The sequence below is a fragment of the Typopeltis vanoorti genome, chromosome 12, assembly GCF_054136105.1.
Source record: "Typopeltis vanoorti isolate ZY-2024b chromosome 12, IOZ_Tvanoo_1.0, whole genome shotgun sequence".
NCBI classification, from domain to species: domain Eukaryota; kingdom Metazoa; phylum Arthropoda; class Arachnida; order Uropygi; family Thelyphonidae; genus Typopeltis; species Typopeltis vanoorti.
In genome coordinates this window covers 75,780,047-75,800,134 of record NC_143560.1, presented here as the reverse complement: position 1 = coordinate 75,800,134, position 20,088 = coordinate 75,780,047, and the positions used below count along the sequence as shown (strand labels likewise).

Below are 20,088 nucleotides of genomic sequence, written 5' to 3'. Positions count from 1 at the left end.
CGACCAGAAATGCTCAAGTATGGAGGTACAAATGTCTTACAATGGCTGCACTGCATAGTTCAGGAAGCCTGGGCAGAGGGACGAATTCCCGATGATTGGAGTAGAGCTCTCATACTACCCATATATAAAAAAGGAAAAAAAAACTGAATGTGAGAATTACAGATTTATTTCCCTACTAAGTGTTCCTCGCAAGATCTATGCAAGTATACATGAGAAAAATTGTGGAAAAAAAGCTGGGTGAAGAACAAGCTGGATTTAGGCCAAATAGAGGCTGTCAGGATCAGATCTTCACTTTACGACAAATAGTCCAGAAAGCACGGGAATATTATCTGTATTTAAGTTTTGTTGATTTGGAAAAGGCATATGACAAAGTGCCAAGAGAGAAGCTATTCAATATGCTACAGTTATATGGTGTCAATGAGGCATTATATCAAGCAATACTTAGTCTTTATTTGAGTTGTAACTCAGCAGTTAGAATTGAAAGAAGTACAGGTAGATGGTTTAATGTTAAATCTGGTGTGAGACAAGGATGTACATTATCCCCTCTGTTATTCATTATCTATATGGATCACATTATGAAGGAAAGTGGTATTAAACATGATATCAGAATTGGAGATGTTAATGTCAGCTCTCTGCTTTATGCGGATGATGTCATACTTCTAAATAAATTCGCTACAAGTCTGCAAGATTCCCTGACTAAATTGAATAACTGTTGTAATAGATATGGTATGAAGATCAGCAATAAAAAGACAATGAAAATAGGCAGAATCATTGAAAATGTCAACTGTGTTGTGAATGGAGAACCTGTGGAACAAGTAAAACATTTCAGCTACTTAGGCACGATTTTTTGTGAAGATGGTAAATTAAATATAGAAATAGACAACAGAATCCACAAAGCTGGTATGGTGGGAAGTCAGTTGAATAAATTCATATGGAATAAGAGAGAAATTAGTCGGAACACTAAATTAGCTGTATACAAGACAGTGTTCAAACCAGTTTTAACTTATGGATCTGAGAGCTGGGTCAGAAGTAAAACACTTGACCAAAGACTAGAGACCACAGATATGAGTGTCCTGAGAAAGATTAGAGGCGTGAACAGATGGCATCAATGGTAATATCATATTAAAAACGAGGATATTAGGAAAGAACTTGACATTGTCAGCATTCAGGAATGCGTTAGCAGAGCTAATCTCAGGTGGTATGGTCACTTAAACAGAATGGGTGAAGAAAGATTAGCAAAACAAGTTTTCTCTGCCAGGTTGGCAGCAAAACGATCCTGAGGAAGACCAAGATATAGGTGGATTGATACGGTACAACGTGCCTTAGGCGATAGAAATATAAGATCTGATAATGTTGGAGTCTTGACAAGTAACAGACTGATTTGGAGGAAAATTGTAGATAGGAAGTTAGTAATGATGTAATTTTTTTTCATGTAGTACTATCATATCCTGTGCACTCCTTGAGGGTACATGGCAGGAATTTGATGATGATAAAATTTATCGATTCCTCCAGTTTTTATTTTAAACCAGATGCTTGTTATGCATAGAAAGGAGTAAAATTTATCAAAATATGTTGCAAATAATTCTCGTCTGGAATTATTTTATTGAGTGATCCTCCAAGGATTCTCATCATGGGAGGACACTATTCATACTACCCACCGTCTACAGTACTTAATCCTCCTTCCTCTATGCACTCCATTTTCGATACTCATAGCATTTTTTTAATCTTTAAATCGTGCATGTTTACTGGCCGATTTCTCTTTATGCGGAAAACCGAATTTCCGGGGATGAGACAGTTTTTTTTTTTTCCCTGGCCTTCTTCTACCTCCCAATGAGATCGGGTAACTCGCCTTCAGCTGAAGAAGTCCATATTTTCCTAATCACGTCAATTATGTCAGTGTATTTTCTTGTGCCCACATGTATTATTATCGTTATTATTGTATTATAATTCGTAAATGGATAACTTATTATTTTTTTTTTCCCGAAGCTACTGAAATATCCAGTGACTGTTTTTTCGAAGTGGGTCGTTTTCTTGGAAGCAACAACATATGAAGATGTTATGATTAATTTGAAGTTACCACCAGTATCGCAGCATATAATCTTTCTTGTACTCGTGAGTATGTATGCAAGTTTGCATCTCCCATTTTATGAAAATTACAGGCGTTAATTAAATGATTAGTTATATTCTTTGTATCTCCACTAGTATCATTATCGTGGATAAGAGGCGCAGTGGCGATATTTAAGACTTTTGGTTCATGAGAAGGAGCGATTGAAAAATACTTATTAGGTTTTTCAAAATTTCTTATTTTATTAATATAAGTTATTTCATTAGTATTAATAATATATTAATGTATATTTTTTTATTTTAATTCAGAATTCACAATGTTAATTCTCTCCCTCAAGAAATGAGAACTTTTCCCCTCCTCGATTCTATTTTTTTTCACAGTGCATACATGATATGGAATTTAAATAAGAAGAATCTGATCCCAATTTGTTGAAGTTCATTTTTATGATAATGAACTTCAAAAAAAAGTTACAATCACTATTAATCCATAGATATCTTCAATTTATTTTTATTTTTTAACGGCGATAAGTACAAATTCATATTCTGGCAAAAATACTAGAAAAGAAGTACCATTTCTCGGTATCAATTAAAGAAAATCTGGCAACACTAAAGTTGTCAGTCGCGTAGTAGATTACTTTCATGATTAGTTCTTTGGCAGTGATTCCTAGTGATAGTATGATATGTGTTTTAAAATATCTTAATTTCTGGTGTAGGGGTGTTTTTCAAATATTTTCTTCTGCAGATAATTTTTTTCACAGTGCATACATGATGTGGAATTTAAATAAGAAGAATCTGATCCCAATTTATGGAAAGTTGGCCCTGCACATAGTTTAATATAAATTAAATAAATCACAGAGTATAGATCCAGCATTAAATATAATTATAATCATAAATCTGGAACATATAAAATTCCTCAGTTTAAAGACCTTTTTTATTATTTATGTTATTGTTTTACTTATTATACAAGATTATTTAATAAGTAAAACAAATTCATTTTGCGCAGTAAATTAATTCGAATTTAGACTATAAACCAAGTTAAAGTTACTTCAGAATGGTTTTGACTTTTATAAAAAGAAACATATAAAACTGGGTTTTAACTAGTCTGAGATTTCTACAGAGATGTATCCTACTAGTTTCGCCGACTTGACTGTTGACGTCGTCTGGGCACGCAAAAAGCAATAAAACAGCTTCAAGTCATAACCATCATAGACAATCTATTTCCTCAAGATATTGTTCAACTTTATAGACATTGCCTCAATTCAAATTACTTCAAATGGAATGGGAAGATCTATAAACAACTATCAGGTCTTGCGATGGGTAGTCCTCTATCTCCATGTGCGGATTTATAGAAAAATTTGAAAACGATATCTTGTCACATGTGGGTCCAAAACCATCAGTATGGTGGAGATACGCCAATGACATTTTCATCATATGGAAACATAGTGAAGCAGAACTATTTGATTTCCTAACTTTAATAAACTCGTTTCATCAAAAAATCAAGTTTACCTTCGAAAGAAAATTACCGTTTCTAGACGCATTAATCACAAAACAAACGGATGGCAATATTGATCTAAATGTTTACCACAAGACGACTCACATTGGCCGTTACCTACATTTTTCTTCATCGCACCATATTTCACAAAAGTTGAGCACTATACACATGCTGAAAAACGGGGCAGTTTGTATCATAAAAGATAAAGTTTTAACAGACGAATTATATCTTCTCTTCAAAACTTTAACAAACAATGGTTATCCGAAAAAATTGATAAAAACTATTCTTTTCTCCAACCCTTCCCAACAGTGAACAAGAAACTCATTACAGGACTTCCATTCCTTTTTCTGGCACAGTTTCACAGAAAATTGTAAACCTGCTAAGACCTCACGAGATCCGAGTGGCCTTTAAACCAATAAAGACAGTTCTCAACTTGTTACGGTCACCAAAATACAAAATTGATTTCTATAAACATCCTGGAGTATACACATTCCTTGCTCTTGCGGTCTAAATTACATAGGACAAACTTCTAGAAGTTTAGAGATGAGACAAAAGTAACACATCGGGATGTTAACAACAACAGAGAAGACAATTCCGGTTTAGCTCACAATTTTTCTAATACCAATCGCAACATTGAATGGGATAAAAGTACTATGCCGCACTTAGAAGACTCGCACCCGCAACATCAAAGAAGCTGCAGTAGTTATCCGTTCAAGAGGCAACCTTAACAGAAACCAAGGAATAATCCTTGGTGACATCTGGAAAACACTCATAAGATCATTCAAGATATTGGAGTTCAACTTTGTAGCCAATTACAGGACGCACCTGTATAACAATGACCTAACATACACGCTCCATGTATTTGGTGTAACGTTTCATTTGAATCTTGATATTTAGCATTCGGTTATGTTTTAAACTGATACTTTGTCAAATCCGCGAAACTAGTATGCTACATCTCTGTAGAAATCTCCAACTAATTAAAACCCAGTTTTATATGTTTCTTTGTATAATATTCAGGGTTAGAAAATAACATTATCAGGTTTTGATTTTTTTAAAACATAAAATGCCTACTTAATTATAAATTCCGTTTACTTATACACTATATGAAATTACAGCACACAGCAGTATTAGCCGGCCGAGTGGATAGCGTATCCGCTCTCCACCCAAAAGGCTGCGGGTTCGAATCCCGCCGTGGGTTCAGAGGTATTTCTTTGCGATTGTTTGTGGAAATACCAGTGGTGGTGGTCGGCGGTATCTGGTGTTGTAGTTGTGGTCATGATTGAATGGTGGAGACGGAGTTGTAGAGCAGGTGCCCTCCGTCGATGAGTCCTTGGACTGGTGGTGTCTAATAATATTATTATTATATATGGTATTAAGACTAAAATTTTCAATAATTCTTATGTGCCTTTTCAGAGCAGAGCTCACAAGGAAGTTGAAGTACTATCGCTTGTTACATTTCTGAACCGCACAACGACTGTTGAGCGGAGACACATCTGGAATCTCGAAAACACTACAAGGAAGAAAATTTTGTCATCTTTCTTCAAGAGGTCATTTGATAAAACATTAAAAGGACAGAATGTCAGCATTGCTGCAAGCCCGGTAAGTGAATAAATGTTTGTCTTGTATTACAAGCATTTACAGGAGAGGAGACTTGGGAATTTCAGAACCAGGCTCTCCCTTCTGTAAATATCTGCATAAAGGTAGATGTAGGGAGCAAATATTTTGTCTTGAATCACATATAAGAATTATAAACACACTGGCTTAGTAAATTGATCACGTTGAATTTAGGGAAAAAAAAAGGTGACTAAATTGTCGTGGTAGTCTTGTTATTTATTTTTTTAAAATCAGCTAACGCCTTTTTATTCCCGTATACGGGAAGTAGGCGAGGCCATTTAGCCCTAACTTTTGGAGACTGAGTGGGCAGTTCAATCTCCACTGGTACCAATCAGAGATAGATAGCCCAAGGCTATCACTAATTAAGCGGTACACAGTGAAGAGAGACGGCTCAAATGTGCCGCCAACTCGTGGTCCCTAACACAATATATTTAATGTCTGAACTAATGTGGGTTCTACGGTCGATTTTCTTGAGTTTTCGGGACGAAAAACCTGCTTGCCCGTGCCAGAGATCGACTAACTCGGGAACCGGTCGAAAAACGGTGTAGAAAAATTTCCTCTAGTCGGCGACTAGACTCGAAACCAAGTCTTCCTTCGTGCGGCGAAGTGCCGCGTTGTGCAAACGCCACATCCATTATATTTTATTTTCTCAAAAGCATCTATGTACAGGGTGTTCGGGATAAATTTGACAGTTTCGTAAGGAAAAAGAAAATCTTCTTTGTATCTATTAAATTTAATGAATTGACAAAAAAACATTACAGGCAGAGTTAATTACAATACTATCAACAAGATTTACTCAAAATAACCACCATTAGCATCGATCACAGCTTCAATTCTGCTTCGGAACCTCAAACAAGCTGATGCTACAGTCTCTCTGGGAAGGGCCGCAAAAACTGTTTTAATTTTATCCATTAACTGGGCTTTTGTATCACTGGAAGTGCGATTGGTGTCTTTTTCAACTGCGCCCCATACAAAATAATCCATGGAGTTAAGGTCTGGGAGTTTGGAGGCCAAACATTTGGACTGGTGAAGTCGTAGAAATTTTCAGACAACCATTTTTGACTTTTCCCAGAGGTGTGGCAAGGGGCCGAATCCTGCTGCCATACATACGGCCTACCATTGGCTACCCTTGTTATCCAGGGCTTGACTACAGTTAGAAACTCCACGAACAAAGCCCGAATTCCAATGCCAGGGTTCTTCAATACCTGTTCCTGCAGATTTGCGAGGAATTCTGCTGTACGAACGCAATCAGATCGTCTGCTAGGGATCATTCTTCTTGCTACATCCTCGTAGTCACCATTGCAAGTCTCTAGTTCATGCCTGATTGTTTTTACTGTATTCAGGGAGCATTGGGCAGCAGTCGTAATATCCTTATTTTGATGGCGGGCACGAATCATCATGATACAAGTTATTCACTTCCATGATTCAGGTGGGTTCCAGCTATCCATCCTTTCTGACATCTTGTATATGAATGAAGAAGGGTCCAAACTTTTAAATGAAGAGAAGTGTGTGTTAATTCATGTAACTTACGGAAAAATATAATTAATTATAAATATGTCAAATTTATCCCGAACACCCTGTACATTCGGACGAACTATTTACATATATACAATAAGTACATAGCATGCTTATTTCAGTTAACAATTTTCATTTACAGCATGATAATGAATACAATAAAATAATACAATATACAATAACATATATGCAATAAGTACATGGCATGCTTATTTCAGTTAACATTTTTGATTTATGTATTTATTTATTATTATTTACATTTTTTTTTTTTTTTTTTTTTACCACATGATAACATGCCCAATGTCCATTTTCACCTAGAGTCCTGTGCAATCTTTTGGGCAGTTATTTTGTCATTTAACATCCATTGAAATATCAACATATTTTTACCAACTGAAAATTATAAGACATATACTTCCTCTTATGCAAATAGATCTGTTCATTACTATACAATATTTCTACACCTATATATACATATTTACATTATGTGTTTAGTTTTTCTATTCCATTATTTTTTTTTTTCAGAGTGAATTGTATTGGCTTGTTTTCATTTTTTCTTTATGGTGGGTCTTTTATTTCTATTATTTGTATGTTTTCTTCATATTCATCAGAGATAAGGTCTGTCTTCTGCCATTGGTGTTTGGTTATCTTTTTTCTGTTTATTGTGTCTGTTATGATTTCATTTAGTTGTTTGTTAAGTTTTTGCATTATATCTGGGCCTGTTCCACTGAGCTACACAGACTCTTGTTATTCATGTGGATAATAAACCACTTTGATTTTGAATGATGCATAAATTACACAAATGTTAGTGCCGATATTCTAAGCCTGACACAAAAACAGCATGAACAGCAGGCATATGGAACTTCATGTAATAAATTATTACTTTCCTCCTTCTCTCTAGAAAGTTTATTCTTTTAATAACACTTTCTCTGTCTCTAATAGATGTCTGGCTTCATCGTGCAAACTTTTGAAATGTTACATGCTGTATTACTTTAGCTTAATAGAAGAAATTACATGCTTAATAGTTCATGTTTTCATGACAGTCCATCCCAGGTACAAGTTGCTATACTAGCACATTTACCACTGTGGGTGGGCTAAGGATTACATAATCTAGAAACCTGAGTTAGAGACCAAACATTGCACATTTTCCAACATCTTCAGGCCTCAAATACATAGGTCGATTACAGTACCGTCGTCAGGGTGTAGCATAGAGGCAGTCTACCTCACGGCGCTGCTTAATAAGGGCGCTCGTTCAGCCATGTTGTGACAGGCACTCGCTACGCTAACAGGAATTGTTAGCCCCGTTAGCGTAGCGGGCTATTGAAAACTTCTTTCTGCACTAGCATAACAAGTGAGGAAAGAAGTTTTTCCAAGCTTAAACTGATTAAAAATAATCTGCAAACAGCAATATCCCAAGAGAGATTGGTTGGTCTTGCAACTATATCGATAGAGGCGGACAAAGCTTATAATTTAAATTTAGAAGAGCTTATAAACAGTTTTATTGTTCAATATCCCCATAGAACAAGCATTTAATTAATATTATTATGTAATCGTTTTGCATTAATGTTTCTCTTGTAATAAAAACAAAATAGCAATTGGAGATGTTCTTATATTTTTGTTTTATAATCCATCAGGGGCGATATTTAATTGTTTGCCTCAGGGCATGATCTAATCTGGCAACGGCCCTGGTCGATTATCTTACATAGGATGATAAACTTAAGTTATTTAGGTGCAGCAATAATGAAGTCCAAATTATATGCTTGCTAGCTTATTTTTGTGTGTGAGAAAGCAACGTGCAATGAAACTTTGATTTTCATTTAAACTGAAAATTGATTGTTGCTATTTTCTATTTTTTTTTGGAAATGCTCTAGAGATATGATATTCCTTGCCAAAGGATGCCTAACCTAGAATCTCTTTTTGACCTCCTCTGACTTAAAATTTCTTTGCTGCATTTTGTTTTATTCATCTGCTACCTCTACCATTCTTCCAACTCTGACTTTTGGTTTCCTATCTTCAAAAGCTCAATTTCATACAGCCAAAATTTCCAAACAGTGAAGTCATCCTTCCTGGTGATTTCAGTGTCCATAATTCTAATCAGCCCCCTTTTTCAAATTTCACTGACCAAGCTGAAAGAGAGGCAGAGATTTTTGCTGTAAGCAATGACTTAAAACAGATCGTCCATCTCCCTGCCAGAATTTTTGACAACCCTCTCCACTCATCCCACACTCTAGATTTTTTTCTTAATTAGTTTTCCTTTCAGGTACTCTGTCCAGATGACTGCTCCTCTTGGCAATCCAGACTACAATCTTATCTAAGTTTCATCTCTAGTAGAATGTCTTTTCTTCAGCCAACCTTGCATGCTCTGGCATTACAACTGTGCCAAGTTGGGAGGACTTATGACTTTTATTCCTTTTTTTTCCATGGTCAGACTACTGTTTTTATTCTTCATATCCAGATACCTGTTGTGATCCTGTTACAGAAATAATCCATATTGGAATGGAAACTTTCAGTTCTCACTCTGTTCAAATTCCCCAACCAATATCTAAACCATGGTTCTCCAAAAAAATGTGTGCAAGAGCTGTCTAAGAAAAACAAACAGCCTTTCACAAGTGGTTTGAAACCACAACACCAGCTTCAATCACAGCCTACAAAGTTGCCTGCAACACTTGTAAACCCACCATTAAAAGGGCAGAGTCTAAATTCAATAAGGATAAATGGTGAAAACTGCTGTTTGGGCCACTGCAGTCATGGCTTCTGGTCCAAAGCCATCAGGCACAACTTTTGTTCAAATGTACTACCTCCTCTTTCTCACTCGAACAGTATTGTAATATTATCCAAATTGGCTTCATTCTTCTCTTCCAGCTCCTACATAGATGACCATGGCAAATTATCCTCTTTCTTGCCTAGAAAATTGCATCTCATCCCCAGGGGCATGCCAGTAGTGTCCGGCACCTGTGTGCAAAACTTTAGTTGGCACCCCTACCCCCCCCCCTCCAATAAAAAAAATCACTTTAAAAAAACGTTTTTTTAAAGTATTTCCTCCTCTTTGGCGCCTGTGTGCATCGCACACATTGAACATATGGCCGGCACACCCCTGCTCATCCCTACTGTGACCTTCTGCTAGAAGGACATCAGAAGAATCTTGAATAACTTGTACACCACAAAGGCAGCCAGTCCTGATGGAAATCTATTCATTGTGCGCTTGAACTAACATCTGTTCTATATCATCTATTCACTCACTTGCACTCAGCTGGTATCTACCTACAGCATGAAGAAAGCTCATATACAACCATTTCTCCTAAAAAAGGAGATAAATGTTTATCATTATGATATTGACCTATTTCTCTCATATCAGTTTTGTCTAAAGTAATGAAAATGGTTATCAACAGTCAGCTTCTCAACATCTAGAGAACTGATATCTAATTAGTGGCCACTAATATCGATTTTGCTATTCTAGATTCACAGGAGATCTCCTGGCTTACATTACTCACATTTACACCAATTCCATGGGATGGGTTTGGAGAAATCCGAGCCATTGCTCTTGATATCTCCAAGGCTTTTCAGGAGACTTTCATTTAGGTTTCCAGAAACAAACATATTATTAGTTTACTGCAATGTGAAAACATATACCCTAATGAGAACATGGAAAACTGTATTCTTATCACTGACTGATCGAGAACTATTTTGCTACGTTTACTCAATGAAATAATACTAACAACCTATCTGAGAAAATTTATGTAAATGCATTGATAAACATTCAGCTGCCTGAAATTTCTTAATTTAAGATCCTTAGGCCAGGCCCATTTAACCCTAGCTAATTTAAGGCATATATAATTAATATCCTATCTTTTTTATGTGTAAAGAGCTAATTATTTTGCAATTTTGTAATACAAGGCTACAAAAATTTTACTTATTGGTGCAGAATCTGAAATTGTTCTATATTAATCGTGCACTGCAGAAGAAAGTGTTTGGGGATAAGATATACCTGAAGCTTCTCCGTGTCATGGCAGATCATTTTGCAATCAAGTAAGTTTATTTCAAGAACCACAAGACAAAAAATTATCATTTATTTTTTAAAAGCATATTACAATCTGTCATATGTATCACTTTATCTCATTATTTAAAATATTAACTTGATCTTAAGATTTGATGAGTCGAGTTCAAACAACTGACTTAGAAGCCAACCATGCCAATTTTAGTACTTCTAGTCTGTTGTCCAAATAAATGTTCATAACTGTCTGTAAAAATTTCCTTTCTGCTTTTTTTTTTTTTATTCCTCCAAGTAGACACAGTATGTAAACATTTTCTAAGAGCCCTGACATTACTAAGATTCAGAGCATGGGTAGGTGCTAGCCATTGAGACTTTTTAAGAATATTTTAGAATATTCTTAAAAAATTTTATAATCCTTTAAGCTATCATGGGATAGCAGTAATAATTAACCACTTCAAATTCAAGTATTACATTACCCTCTATATTCTTACCTTCAGTTTCTTTTTCAGGAAAGAAGATACTACTATTACTGTTCTGTTCTTCATGTTGTATTTTGATGAGACTCTCCTTCAGCTAATTATTAATGAATTGTGGGTTTTCTAAGTATATTTTTGTAATACCTTCTCCATTAATCAAAAGAAAAAAAAATTCAGTCGATCAACTTTTTCATGAATTACATACTTTTTTTTTCAGTCTATTTCTTTGTGATAAATTTACTTTTAACGAACATTTTCAGCGACGTTTGCAAACATCTCAGGCTATGAAAAAACATGGTGTAGTAACTTTGTGAGCTGTATTTATGATCCTAATGTTTGGATTTTCAGTTTGTTGGTTGACTGAATTACACAGTAATCATCACTACTTTTCCTGAAGCACGTGTAGAGATTACACAATTATGAATTGTATAATCGGTTCCTAAAATAAATGTTGTGGAAATTTTAATAAATTGTTTCAGAGAAAAACTAATGTGTGAGGAAGATAGTAAAAAGCAGATCCTTTGCACAGAGAGTGACTGATGAGAAAAATGCATTGCCTGACATTTTGGTGAATGCAGACACATTGAATGAGTTTAAAGCACAGATTGATGAGATTTGTGTGTGACAGTGTGCACCTCCTGTGATGAGTCTTTTGACTCCATGGAGATCTGGTGTTAATAGTAATAACAAAAGCTTTTACATAAAATTGTACAAGATGCTTTTTTCAAAAGAAATATTGGTAGGTAGCTGCCTTCTTGAATTTAAGCAATTTAACACTTGACTACCATGTCAATTACTGGAGAGTGTAATTGACATAATCAAACTAGGTAGCAGTGCAATTGCATGATACAGTGTATTACAGAATAGTTTGTAACTGACTCAGTAATAGTTAAAAATGTGTGTCTATGTCTACCACCATAAACCTTCTTTCAGTCTATTCTGTAGTTATTTTTAGCATTATAGCAGCTAGCATCCTAAGTATTTTAAGATGGGGGGTGGAACCCCCTTAAAGGTGATGTTAGGATGGGAAAGTGATCTGTTGATATGATTTGTAATGCTTTCTTATAACAGTTGATGAATAATAGAACTTCTGCAAACTCCATCACTATTTAGTATTTCATGTGGAAATTTATACGACACATTTATCACCAATTTATTGGTGCCTTTCTTCCCTTGTGACTATTTTATTTATTTTTAAATTAAGTCTCATATCCAGATTCATACCTTACATCTACTCATACTGTATATAAGAATTGTATATGAAATTGCCATATATGAGAATTTGTACTAGCTCAAAGATTCTGGAAATCCTAGGCACAACTAGAAGGTATTAAAATATTCATTATAATAATACACTGTGACTGTTTTCACTTTTTTAGTGGCTAATTTCCACAGCAAGTTTTAAGGGCCCGACTGTGTTTTCAGCTCTATTGCCAAGATGGCAACATTTGAATGTTTGAATTTATGTATTGAAATTAATGTTGGAATTAATGTCAGAAATAGTTTTGACAAAAATTTCCAAAATTGAAATTTATTTTTAGGGATATTTCAAGTATTTATTTATTTTTTTTATTACAGAGTTCACCCAGTCTTTTCAAGAACATCAGGGCAAAAATTGAACAATGGCACTTGGACGGGTATAGTAGGGTTGCTGGTAGAAAAGGTACTTTTACTTAAAATTTTGCAGTATTTCATTTTGCATTTGAAGAAATGTTCAATTCTATAATTATTATTAAACACATTAGCATTAAATTTATTTAGGAATCAATTGAATGCTAAAAATGTGTAAGATATTGATGATCATTGAAAGATTTTCATGTTTATGGAGTGTATATTTGCAATCATATATATGCTGTGGTACTTTTCATTAGTTATATTTACTTATTAACAAATCCTTGTGGAATCTACATCTTGTGAAGCATAATGTACTAAAAAAAATTCCACAGATATGTTGGCTCATATAGACTTAATTGCATTTCACAGTTGTCTCCAGATGGATTGAAGCAGACCTCGATCACAAATAGCTCTTCCATCTAATCTGTACATTTGAACTGGAATCTGGTGATTGAGGCAGGATTGAGGAATCTGGTGAATAATCTGCTTATATCATTTCTTCTCTTTATCAGCTAGTTTCTGAAGCCAGCAGACCATCAACAGACTGGGCTAGAGCAACACTTAACTAAATATCTCAACCAACACCTCACACCCCATACTGCTTCAAAACCACTGTCATTATTTTCTCCTTGTATCACAACTTTGTGTGGACATAATTCTTCCACTATCATCATCACTTTCTCTCTTTTTACTCTTCATGAAAAACATCATATCCTTCCATTTCTATACCTGTCAAGATATAATTCATATTCAACCATGTTTCACTTATTCCATCTATTTTTGGACAAATAAAATTAATCAATACGACAATTTTATCTCACTTATTTCTAATACTCCTGGCATTTGTAAATAAATATAACAATTCCTTTCTTGGTCTATAACCAGTCTGACCAATATCACCCTTCATTGGTGACTTATCCCCACCTGCTCTTTATCCTTTGTGCTATATATTTTCCCAGCCTCAACTATTCCCTATACATCCCAGGCCATTCCATTCGTATGCTGACCATCCTCATTCATGCATTCATTACTGCTTCCAGAATCCACTTTCCTTATGCTGTGTTTCCCTAACCTCCCTATTCCTATCCCTATTTACCTGTCAAAGTTCCATTTCTGTTCTCATATTCTCATCTCCATTCACAATCACTTTGGTCTCACCTAGTCCATGTTCCTACTTATTTACTTCACCTCTGACTTCTGCTGATACCTTCACATCACTCAATTAGGCTTCCTTCTAATGAAAGTCTGTCCAGCTGATTCACACCAATAAATCGAATTAATCTCTTATGTATTCCATACATCAATAAACTGCACTGCTTTTTCCTCATACAGCTCTGCTAGCACTATTCATGACTTTTACTTGACATTTCAACTCATCATTGTCATACCTGGGCAACATACTAGCTACTCTCTTTCACTCTCCTTAATAATCTTCTAATATCCATCCTCACATTCTCCCTATGTCCAACCAAACCATTCTTCTACTACCACCACCACCACCAACAACAACAACTCCTGTTCATCTCTCTCTCTTTCACCGTTACTCTTGAATCATTTGTCACTTATTTTTCTCCACTATTTTTCATTCTTCTGTTCATATCTACCATATGTCTAATTTCATTCTGCATATGCCTGATCTCATTTCTCATCTTAATCATTTCATTTGTAAGTTCTTGCACTTCTGCAATCATGCTCGCTTTTGCTTATTTGGTCATTTCTGTATTCGCAATCACATTCTCTGCACTCATATTCTCTTGCTCATCCTTCTGGATGATGCCATTCTTTTATGTCTAACATTCTTCACTTCTCTTTCTCAGCTTTCATTTAAATCACAGCAGTCCATTAAAACATCACACTTTCTGAAAACTCTCACTTTGTTTGTTTGATCTCATAGTAAACACATCTACCACATTCTCCCACACGTACGTGTTGCACTCCTGACAGTGAACCATTTTAGAAAAATCTACATTGCTCACTCACCACATTCAATTTTATGCTGTGTGTCTGGTCTTATAGTTCTGTTAGACTGGTGCTTCGTGAGCATTGGTTCTTAATTTTGAATATGACTTATGAATTGCTTCCTTGTGGCCAGTGATCCTAAAATTCTCCATGGGTCATGGACTCTAACAAATTTATTTGTTCTGCACCAGTTAGAGTTGTCTATCTTAATAAACTGTGGGCCCTTTTGCTGATCTAGATAACTATCCTGCTTGACTCTAATCGGGCAGGATGGTGTCCAGATTTTTGGGAGATTGCAGTCATGCCCTTTTCTAGCCTTAATATTACTTAATCACTCTTTCCCCTTTTTGTCACGGTCCGTATTTTGGTGAGTGGCAATGTCGTTCTCAAACACAATTTGATGACCAGGATTCAACTATAAACATAAAGTTTTATTTTACACTATCAGTATGCATGAAACATAAATCAATCAATTCGTTAATTCCCTTAAATTAGATTAAACATTTTAAGTAGCATTACATGACAATTTCAGAATATGACATATCTATTATCATCTGAGAGAGGGCATGCACATAGGTATATACTAAGAATTGTCTAGACATGTATCTTTAGGGAAACAGCTAAGGTAACATACACATATAAATTTTTTTTCTGCAAGGATCACATAACATATGTCTTCGGAGACTACCAGTCCAATGTCCCTAAAAGTTCCACTAACTAACAAAATAGTCTCAGTCTTCCTTTCTGCAAATGTGCTTAAACCGAATTTTTCATTTAATGCTCCCTCTTGAACTTTAGATAGGTCAAAATTACCTTACCATTTCTTGCAGCATACAGTCTTACTCAATCACCACGTGCGAGTCACGTGCATATCCTGGTTGGACCTTTGTCCACTCTGCAGATTGCTTTCCCATCTCATGGATTGATGCGCACTGGATTTTTGCCATCGTTGGGAAACATCTGAGGTGCTTGTTTGGAACTTCTGTACCCTACAGGAGGGACATCATTGGTTCGGGTTTCATTTTGGATCCGAGCCTTTTTGTCGGACCTCCTTCTCACGTCATACCTCTTTCACCTTCCTCCCCACTCTCTCGATTTTTTGACAATTGACATTTATGACTTAAGGGGTGAAGCAAAAATCTTTTCATATTCCCCATTGTCTGTTACGGTCACAGTAAGGGGAAAATATCATGAGCAGTTTGCTCGCCCAGAACGGGCATGGAGATTATACATCACTGAAGGAAGTTAAAATGGCTTTTGGTCTTTTGTGTTTGAATGTATCCGTAGGCTCATAGGCTACAGCTTGCTGAACTAGATCATTGGGATGAGTGGACGTCTTTAGGAAGAACTTTGCAGCTAAAGTTTGCAGGAAGAAGATATAAGGAATATTTGTATCTCGGTGAAGTTGATTTCTGATGAACCATGGGGCATTTAGGATCATTCTCAAGCATTTGTTCTGAACCCATTGCAATTTGATAATATTTGTAGTGGAGGTGTGGCTCCAGGCTGGAGAAGCATAAGTAACTATAGGACGAATCGTCAGCTGGTATAAAAGCAGTTTGATTCTTATGTTTAGCTTGTTGCTTCGTCAGCTGGTATAAAAGCAGTTTGATTCTTATGTTTAGCTTGTTGCTTCTGTTTATTAGGGGGTAGATCTGAACGATGGCTTTAGATGCCTTTGTAGATGTAACCTTGATGTGTTGGTTAAAAGTTAATTTTTTGTCAAGGACGACACCTAAGTAATTTGTTTCCGTCTGCCAGGGAATTTTGGTGTTGAATAATAAGATGTCTCCTACAGGAGATATCGACCTTTTTGTGAAGAGAATAGCTGAACTTTTTAGGGGATTTACTTGCAGTCTCCATTTGGAGAACCATCTTTCTAATTTTAGAAGGTTTTTCTTGAAGTTTTCTAGTAATGAAATGTGGTCGGAGAGATCTGACTAATAATGCTGTGTCATCTGCATACAGGGCCATGATGGATGTCATTGGGTTGTGCGGGATATTAGACATGTATACAGAGAACAGCAATGGAGCCAGTAGTGATCCCTGTGGCACTCCGGCCAAGATGGGTCGCTGAGATGAGGTAGTGCTATTATTCTTGACTTGCATGGTCCTGTTTTGCAGATATGAACTAATTAAATGTGTCAATTAAATTGAGATACCAGCTGAGATAAATTTATGTAGCAATCCAAAGTGCCATATTTTCCGACCATCAACTCCTTTTTTCTCCTGCAGCTTACAGTCACGGTTGCATCGAAGACTTTCATCTCGAACCCATGAGAGAGCTCCTCCCAGAGAATTTGCGAAATTTTGCTTGTAAGGTTCAACAATGGGTTTATCAACCTTATGGCTCTTAGTCATCACTGTGGCATGCGCAGTTTCATAGAATCTGTCCTTGGGTTGATTGTAAACATTTCCTTTTTTTTTTTTGTTTGTTGCAACTTGCACATATTATTCTTCTGTTTCTGTTTACACATATTATTTTCCGCTTCCAATTTACACACATATATTTCCCTTTTAATTCACACACATTGTAAAATATTAATGTTTCCTCTCCATTGGGTGAATAGATATACACTTAATAGACAATTATATGATACACTTCACCCCATTTCCTTATCTCTTTCTAGTACAATTTTCACCAGCAGTAGAGGTATTTTCTTTATTTAGGCTCCGTTCTATCCTGAACGAGGGTCTGTCTAGCAGAGGCAGGCCTCATTCATGATCTAACAATTTTGTCTTTTTGTCAAAAAACCATTTTGTGTTTTTTGTCACGGTAACTGAATTACACAACCTACTAATGACCTGATAATTACTATATCAGTCTCAGTATTAAAATAAAATTAATTTTCAGCAAAAAGCATAAAAGTTTAATGACTCAACCTTAATGTGAATAAAATCGACATATTTAGAATATTAAGTACTCTGAATGCAGCAGATCACGTAGTTTAAGGGCATTTGCTAACCATTAGGCTTCCTTCATTTGCAAGACTTTCAACAATGAAGTCACTGCATTTGTCAATTTTACAAAAGGAAGGATCCCTAAAAAAAAGGGTAAGATAATGTCATTGATAAGAGCAGAAGCAGTAAAATGGATTCATCAAACTATAGCCCAGTTGTATTTCTTCTATAGTTAAGATTTTGGAAAAATTAGTAACAACAGGTGTGCAGAGATGGGCAGATAATGGTAATGTTATTTGTCAGAGATTTGTCAAGATATGTAAGAAACTCTTATCTCAGTAATCTGGTCATCTTTTGTAATAAAGCAACATGAGTAGTTGATGAGGAGAATGCATGCAACTGACATGAGACATAATTCGCTTTCACATGAAATGGCCTTTATAAAACTGTCTTAAATGGAATTCAAATCAGTCTTTCCATGCTGTATGTACTAATGAGAATAGTACAGTTTTAACATAGAAATGTCACTGTCGATAGCAATATCTTTATGCTGGTTCAGGATAGTGTACAGAGGATTTGAAATTGGAAGTGACCATCACTTATTGTTCAGTAGGATAAAAATGAATATCACATTGAAAAAAGAAGAGTATGTAAGAAAGTTTTAAAAATAATTAAAGTTGAGCAACTTTTACAGGTAAACTATAGACTCAGCTGTACACACAGATTATTGAATAAAAAAATGAAACAGTTTGAAAACAACAAAACCTTGGAGTCTCATTGGAAGACTGAAGAAAACATTTTATTGATTCACCGTGGGAGGTATGTGGTGAAGTTGTCTGCAAGGATACAAAAATAAGAACACTTGTGTCCACCATTGTGGACACAAGTGTTCACTTGGCTTGACTTTTTAAAGAAGCAGTCCTGGACACAAAAGAAAACATACTGATAGTTCCTAGCAAATAAGTTGGTAGATGCCCTAAAAGAATACAGAGAAAAATGTAAGAGAGCTAAGCTGTGTGTAAAAGTAGCTAAACAAGTCATGGGAAGACATTCAGTGAGAATGTAAAAAATAAATATCAGGAAGGTGGCAAAATGTTCTGGAGGCTATTGAAAAAGCTTAGAAATGGAGGAAGGAGAGCAATGATGATAAAGGAGACATGAAAACTGAAGAGAAGGGTATCCTAGATGTCTGGAGTAATTACTTTTGAAAGACTGTTACATGAAACAAGAAGTGAGAGAACCGTAGTAGAAAATTTTCAAGAGAAATGCAAACAAAAGTACATTTGTATACTTGAGGTAGAAAAAGCTGTTAAAAACTTGAAATTTAGATAGGCAGCTGGAGTTGATGATGTTTGACCAGAAATGACCAAATAAGAAAGTTTTGCAGTGGCTGCAAATAAAAGCTCGCCATTTTATAACATTTTAAGAATTTTATTACATTATTAATGCAATTATCTAAATTAGAATATAAAAATCAATACCTTTTTTATCTATTTTTGAATTAAGTAACCGAAATAAAAGAGATAATATAACCAGAAATAGAACAAAAGGAAAACAATAGTATCAAAATGATTCTCAAGTAGATCAAAGTTAGAAGTAGGTTATGATGCAGCTTAATGGGTGATTTGATAAATGATGTTGGGTTGATAGTCTTGTACACATTGCCTGAGGTAACCTTACTTATATTACATGAACAGCACTCAATTGCAAAAGGATTAAATATTGTTATTATTATTACGTGACATCTCCAGGGAGTACAGAGGCTAGTTGAGGGAGGGCACCTACTCTACAACTCTCTGACAATGAACCACAACTACACCAATGCCATCTACCACCCACCGCCACTAGTATTTTCACAGACGATCACAAACATCCATGCCCACGGCAGGATTCGAACCCCCAGCCTTTTGGCTGGAGAGCAGATATGTTAACCACTCAGCCAACCAGGCTGGCATTATTACTGGAGAAATGTTTATACACAGATTTACTTATCATTTAACTGTCACCTATGGAACTGAACATTATATAAATTCTTATTTTATTATTTTAACAATTACTATGGTATTTACAGGCATAGAAACATTAATAACATCATTACAGTTTTTATGATTTAGTATAAAATATGTAACTTGTATTATTTTCACAGGAAATAGATATGGCCATCTTGTTGTATATGACATCTGGGAGAGCTGAGGTAGTTGATTTCACTGTTCCTTATGCAGTAATGGATACAAAGTTCATTACAAGAACTCCACGACAGTTACCAAATGGCCATTTGCTCTTCAGGCCATTTACTTTAAAGGTGGTAAATTTTTGAAATAGTATTTCTAAAAATTCTGGTAATCTTAACCTACTCAGAAAACTGAATACAATAAGCTACTTAAATTTTTCACATATATACAGTAATAATGACTATTATTACTGTATATATGTAATATGTATTACTGTATATATGTAATTTGTGC

General features: G+C 35.4%; 1 protein-coding gene across 3 annotated transcripts in view; it reads left to right on the top strand.

Annotated features, from left to right (window-relative positions):
- LOC150100897 (putative glutamate receptor) overlaps positions 1-20,088 on the top strand; it is a 115,896-nt gene that overhangs the window by 47,213 nt on the left and 48,595 nt on the right. For all 3 annotated transcript variants that reach the window (XM_090401563.1, XM_090401562.1, XM_090401564.1), the window contains 5 exons: positions 1,987-2,112; positions 4,970-5,155; positions 10,605-10,708; positions 12,728-12,812; positions 19,770-19,925. In XM_090401563.1, coding sequence (XP_090257689.1) covers positions 1,987-2,112; positions 4,970-5,155; positions 10,605-10,708; positions 12,728-12,812; positions 19,770-19,925 — 657 coding nt within the window. The remainder of the gene's footprint in view (positions 1-1,986; positions 2,113-4,969; positions 5,156-10,604; positions 10,709-12,727; positions 12,813-19,769; positions 19,926-20,088) is intronic.